The sequence below is a fragment of the Chaetodon auriga genome, chromosome 18, assembly GCF_051107435.1.
Source record: "Chaetodon auriga isolate fChaAug3 chromosome 18, fChaAug3.hap1, whole genome shotgun sequence".
Lineage (NCBI taxonomy): Eukaryota > Metazoa > Chordata > Actinopteri > Chaetodontiformes > Chaetodontidae > Chaetodon > Chaetodon auriga.
In genome coordinates this window covers 1,524,001-1,530,000 of record NC_135091.1, presented here as the reverse complement: position 1 = coordinate 1,530,000, position 6,000 = coordinate 1,524,001, and the positions used below count along the sequence as shown (strand labels likewise).

Sequence of the window (6,000 nt, the reverse complement as noted above, 5' to 3'; positions counted from 1 at the left end):
TGCCTAATTCTAGCATAGCTGGAGTTAAAGGATGCTGCTGTGTCAGTTAAGAAAGCTTTAAAGGTATTCTATGCAGGATTTTCCTAAAAACCACACACAAAGCATGGACTCATTCACAATCCTCTAAATCATCACTTCTGGTGTGATGGTGTGTTTATCCGCCCTCTGCCTGTATTTTCTGACCTTCCTCTTATCTTACTGTGGTCAGGATGTGTCTGGGCTGCAACCTTTGGGCAGTGAAGCCTCCAGCCAATAACACCACACAGGTGAGGTCTGGACTTTATAACCAAGAGCAGCACAGTGACTAAATTCCAATATATAATCAAACTGTACCGTTAACCAGTAATTACTGTTTTTTACCACGAAAATGTGCAGAAGTGTAAGTAAGTGCTTCTTATAATACTACAATACTCCAGCAGAGACTTCAGCGACTCCTGACCTCCTGCTGTGACGTTTATACACTGAGGAAATCCAGTGCTGGTGGGAACAGAAACCACAAAGCAGCTGGGTCCCATAAAGCGTCCACATGTGATGGACTCACCTCAGCAGGAGGAGGAAGACCACCTCACCTTTGAGCAACACTAAATGTTATTTACAGCAGCTGCATGGCGGCCTGCCTGTCATGGTGCAGGTGCTCCTGCTTCCATTAGCACTGCTGTTACAAGTCCAGCTGATGGATTCTACCCTGTCATTACGGTGCTGTGTGTGTATGTGCGTTGTGGTTTCACCTGGACTCAGCTCCACCAGGTAAGGCAGTTTCTCTGGCGGCAGGGAGCTGCTGCCGTCCTTCCCTCGCACGCCCTTGTCATCCACTTTCCTCCCCTTCCTCCCCTGGTAGTCGGGGGGTCTCTTCTTCAGCTGGAACACGAGCGCTCCTGACGCACGACACAAGAACATGTTAGACCGTCGCGCTGAAACGCCAGAGTTTCCACCAAGACGAGTGTCTGATTAATGACATAATTAATCAGCAGATTCTTGAAACATCTTCACACACGTATTCAAAAGAAAAGCCCGTTCTGTACAAAGTGTGTTCATGCTTTCAACATGTCGAGACACCACAAGAGCAAGAGGCGAGGAGCTACTGACAAAGTGCAATGACTGTTAGGCAGCAGGAGGGGGCGGTAGCAGCCAAGAAATGAGAATCAGTGTGAGGGAAGCATGCAATCTTTGTTTGAGTGTGTGTACGTGTGTGTGCGCATGTGTGTGTATTACCTCTGTCTGCAGGCCAGTCCCTGAAGATCTGCAGCGGACACTCGGAATCGTCCAGAATCGCCTCCTTCCCGGACTTATCGTCTTGCTGCACAGAAAAGACAGAAAACAAATCGCTCAGTTAAGCAACCAAACACAGCAAAGCTCACAGGTGAGTAGTTTACTGAGATACTGTGAGACCGTTCATGACTGTCACACACAGCAGAAGACGACAGGTTTTCTGAAGCTCCTCATGTCCGGAGGCTGCAGGACCAACATAACCTGGTCTGTGAAGTGACTCCATGGTTTAAAGCTAAAGATCCATTTCATGTGTCCCGACTGCTCTTCATTTACCACATTACGCTGCCTGAAATATGTATTGGATTTTACTGTTTGGACTCTGCTGATGCAGAAGTTGTTAAGTTGTTGTGGTGAGCCATTAACCAGGCGTACAAAGCGTTTCTGAGAACAAAGAGCAGAGCTGCTCTCTGATTGGTTTACCAATGAAATGATGATGTTCTCAAGCTTCACACATGTTGAAGTTTTTGTTGTATTTCCTTACAGAGTATAACAGCTGCCCTACATATCTTCATCCTGTTCAGTCTCATCTCCGCTAACATCCCCTCCCCCTCCGACAGGAACACGCTAACATGCTAGTAGCAAACATACTAGCGCTTCTTTCTCATGCTCACTAACCTAATGGACTTTCCCTGTGCTTCAGTCTCATCAGCAAATTGATACTGACTATCAGCAGTGTGCCTGTGTGTGTGTGTGTGTGTGTGTGTGTGTGTGTGTGTGTGTGTGTGTGTGTGTGTGTGTGTGTGTGTGTGTGTGTGTGTGCGGTCTCTAGAGGGTCTTCCATTGTATTGGCTGTGGTAGCAGCAGTTATTTCATATGATTGGCCATAGCCAGAGTCCATCTGAGAGGATAGATACAGGAGAGGCTGTGGGGAGGGCAGCCAAGTTCACTGTCACACACGCATACACACAGACACACACAGGGAAGGACATGCACGCACACACACGCGCACACACACACAGACATAGAGCATCTGCTGCTGCTATAGCACTCAGTCTGAAAGCAATTGAATTGCATTCCTCCCAAAGGTTTTAGTGCCAAGTAGCATTCTGTTTCAATCTGCCGGTCCAGTGAAGAGTGTGTGCTTTCATATACGTGTGTGTGTGTGCGTGTGCATGTGTGTTCTTGTGCATGTGACCTTGGCTGTCTTCTGCACAGCCTCTCAGAAGGATGATGGAGGTGTTCGTTGATGAGACAGACAGAGGTGGTGTTGAGATGAGGACTGGGAGGATGTGGGTGTTCAGCGGTGGGCAGAGGCCGATGGGATATTAAAAAAAAATCACTTTGAATTTGATGTGCATCAAATTATGACGAATGAGCTGCTGCCATCAAATATCCTTTTAACAGGATCCACTTCAGCTGGAGACTTTAAAAAACAGGACAAAATGCGCCTCAAATGCAGCAATTAACACCAAGTTTAATGTGTCTTTGACAGAAACAGAGCAAACTCAGTGTGTTTGGTGCACTGTCTACCTGAGAGGATGGATATGTTTAATGTCAGAGTAGGAGTGTGGAGGAGGCGTGGGATCAGACGGTGAGGTAACGGTGAGGAATGTGTGGAAAGATAAGTGGTGTTACCCGGGCGATGCAGTACTCTCTGGGGTTCTCCTTCTCCAGCCCGTACTTCTCCAGCGCCTCCACCACGGCGAAGTCCGCCGTGTCTCTCGTGGAGAGCAGGATGGTCTTATACGGGATGTTGGGCTTCAGGCTGTCGGCGTATATCCGCAGAGTGCCTCCTGCAGGAGAAGCGCACACAGACATTTTCTTAGCCGTCGTTCGATCATTATTCGATCTCAAAAGATTCGAAATATTCATCTTTTTCCTCCAACACTTATTGAAACAGAAGTCTCTAAAACAACATGTGGACCACAGGACACAAAACAGCCACGAACCCAAAGAAATGAAGCTAGCATACGACAGAGAGAGACAACTACTGATGTCCTTAAGGTGGACAGAATACAAGTCTTAGCTAAGTCGTGCTCAGCTCGAGCACAATCCCTGCTGATGATCAGTTAAGGTGGCAGGAAACCTTAAATTTGACTGGACATCAATCCCAACAGTATTCTGTGTGGGGGTCCTGACTTCAATGCGCTTCATGCATATAAAAGACAGTTCTGTCCATCATGTAGAAACGTGTTGAATCACAGAACAACTGACTGCGGCACACACTTTCATCCGCAGGCACCGTGACTGTGACGTGTCAATTAGACACCATCGCCTTCGTATCTTCCACGAAGGAGTCTTCAGCAAAGCAAGCAGGATTTTCAGACACATTACATAAAGTGAGCTTGTCTAAAATAGCACTTTCTGCTGGGAGAACGTCATTGTCTAACCACAAGCCGTCCTGTCCCACCGGGCGTGTGTGTGTCTGCCGTATGTGGACAGTGGTTAAAGCTGTTTTTAGAGTCGGTTCAGGGGTCCATCTGTCCGCCTGGCAGAGCGCTTAGGTAATGCCTGAGTCACCGAAGCAGCCAGCGTGTTTACTTCATTCATTCAAACATGCACGTATGTCTTCTTCTGTTTGCAAACACGTCGGCGTGAGGCTTTCCCACAACATACGGCCTTCTGAGGACCAGCTGATGTAAACATGATGCACAACCATCAGAGATGGAAAAGACAAGTTTCATTTGACCGTTTCCATTTTATCATGTATTCAGCTCCTTCGCTCACTACTTTGTAGGAACACGACTGGCAGTGACTGCAGCTGCAGCACCTCCACCAGCTGCTTCTCCCAGCCCTCCTTCAGACTTCTCCAGCTCTGGATAAGGAGCTGCAGTGAACTGTGGTTTCCAGGTCGCTCTGCAGATTTTCTCTGGGGTTCTCGTCAGGTTTGTCTTAAGCCACACAGAGACATTCAGACTTGTTCCGAAGCCAATCCAGCTCCGTCTGTGGCTGTGTGATGCGGGTGTTGTGAGAGCTGGGTCTTTGCATGCTGTCATGTTCACTCTGGGAGCAGGGTTTTACATTTGGCTCCATTTATCATCAGACCTGATCAGTTTCTGAGCTCTGGCTGCTGCGAGGTGTCCTTACATATTCCACTCATGCTAGCTGCACAGTAGAGATTATTAGCCAGGTATTGTGAGCTACTCAAAATTATCTTACTGCTTTGTAAAGCACTTAGAAATCTTCAGCCAAGGTCTTTGCAAGCATAATATGTATTTTACTCTGAAGTTGCTTCTGTGAAGCTACTCTGCCATAGAAGTTCTCCAAACTCTGCAGAGAAGCTCCAGAGCTCTTCTCAAGAAGATTCCGAGCTCTTCATTACTGCCTGGAACAAGGCTGCTGAAGGAAATGTCTCGGTGGTTTAAAACTTCCATTTCATCATCATGAATCTCCTTTAGCTCCTGGGAATGTTCCTTCCACCTGAGGCTGACAGTGAAGGCTCTGGATGCCAGTAAACAGGGCATGCTGAGTTCATCAGAAGCGAGAACAAACAGCTGAAGTACCTGAGTCGGGCCTCCCATCACTGCTCATGAACTCCTGCATGCGTTTCTCCAGTTTCTGCTGGCGTCTCCTCTTCATCACCACCTCCGGGTTGGAGATGGTCCTGGTGAAGCTGGTCTCCGGCATGTCCTTGTAAACCTCTGCAGCCAGGCGACTGTTTTCCCTGAACCAGAAAAAGAGGGAGACGAGCGATGAAGGAGAAGTCACAGAGAGAAAGAAAGAAGACAGATGGAGGAACAGAAAGGTCAAAGTTTAAATCACTATTCTTTCCTCTTCTCTGCTTTTCTTGGCCTTAAAAAAAACAAAATCCTCTCCAAGGACTGAGAGGATGTAAGGGCGGGACAGTAAGATGGATGACTGTGTGTGTGTGTGTGTGTGTGTGTGTGTGTGTGTGTGTGTGTGTGTGTGTGCGTGTTACCCGTCCTCCCGGCTGAGCGCCTGCTCGTCTCCATCAGGGATCCGGGCGAACTCCTTCTCCCTCTTCTTTTCCTTCTTCTTCTCCTTCTTGGACAAAGTCCTCTTGAAGTTCTGGATCACTCCGTCCTTCTCCTTCTCCGGTCCGTTACTCTGACTCTTCTGGCAGAGAGAGGAAGAAGAGTGAATGAGGCCCTTTAAGGGGCTGCGAGGAGAAGCTTCACTTCTGAATGAAGAAGGTGATTTCATTTAGTTTTAAAACTGATTTATTTACTTCTACTTCAGTTTGTGACGTCCTTCATTTTACAGAAGCTGCTTTTTTGACAGAACATGGATCAAAATAATACTTATGAAACAGCTAATGGCCAGTGTGGCTGTTAAAGGTGGCGTTAGCAGACAACAGCAGACAGAGCGGCTGACCTTGGGGAGGATGTCGTTCTCGTTCTTCAGGACAAAGCGTCCCTCTCTGTCGTCTTTGTTCCAGTTCAGCTGAACGACAAGAGGCTTCTCGTCCAGGTCCAGCTGACGCTCTTCTAACACACACACAGATACATCAGTTCATCTAAGAGTCAAACCGTGTCAAACTGTCATTGTTCACTGAGAGGTTAGCGAACTTAGATTATCTGTGTCTGAGCCTCTCATTGGCTGTCTGTGAGACTCACCGCCACTGACATGGACCTCATACAGAGAGTATTTTGGCGAGGAAAGCATCCTCATGTCTGGTCTGAACTTCTCAGCTAACGTCTCGATGACGTCCTGCGTTGTCGCTGTGCTGGACACTCTGATGCACTTGGTGGCAAAGTTACCGGCAACCCGGTCCTGGAAGTAGAACCGCATCACGCCATGGAACTCCAAGTCCTGTTCAAGAGACAGACT

General features: G+C 47.8%; 1 protein-coding gene across 27 annotated transcripts in view; it reads right to left on the bottom strand.

Moving 5' to 3' along the window:
* The window catches only part of afdna (afadin, adherens junction formation factor a), an 81,445-nt gene that overhangs the window by 49,593 nt on the left and 25,852 nt on the right, over positions 1–6,000 (bottom strand). For 20 of the 27 annotated variants that reach the window (XM_076756621.1, XM_076756622.1, XM_076756600.1 and 17 more), the window contains exons 2-8: positions 5,787–5,982; positions 5,545–5,657; positions 5,129–5,286; positions 4,713–4,873; positions 2,845–3,002; positions 1,213–1,297; positions 729–875 (exon numbers count right to left, since the gene is read on the bottom strand). In XM_076756621.1, coding sequence (XP_076612736.1) covers positions 729–875; positions 1,213–1,297; positions 2,845–3,002; positions 4,713–4,873; positions 5,129–5,286; positions 5,545–5,657; positions 5,787–5,982 — 1,018 coding nt within the window. The remainder of the gene's footprint in view (positions 1–728; positions 876–1,212; positions 1,298–2,844; positions 3,003–4,712; positions 4,874–5,128; positions 5,287–5,544; positions 5,658–5,786; positions 5,983–6,000) is intronic. The other 7 variants (XM_076756629.1, XM_076756627.1, XM_076756603.1 and 4 more) reach the window with 2 other exon arrangements.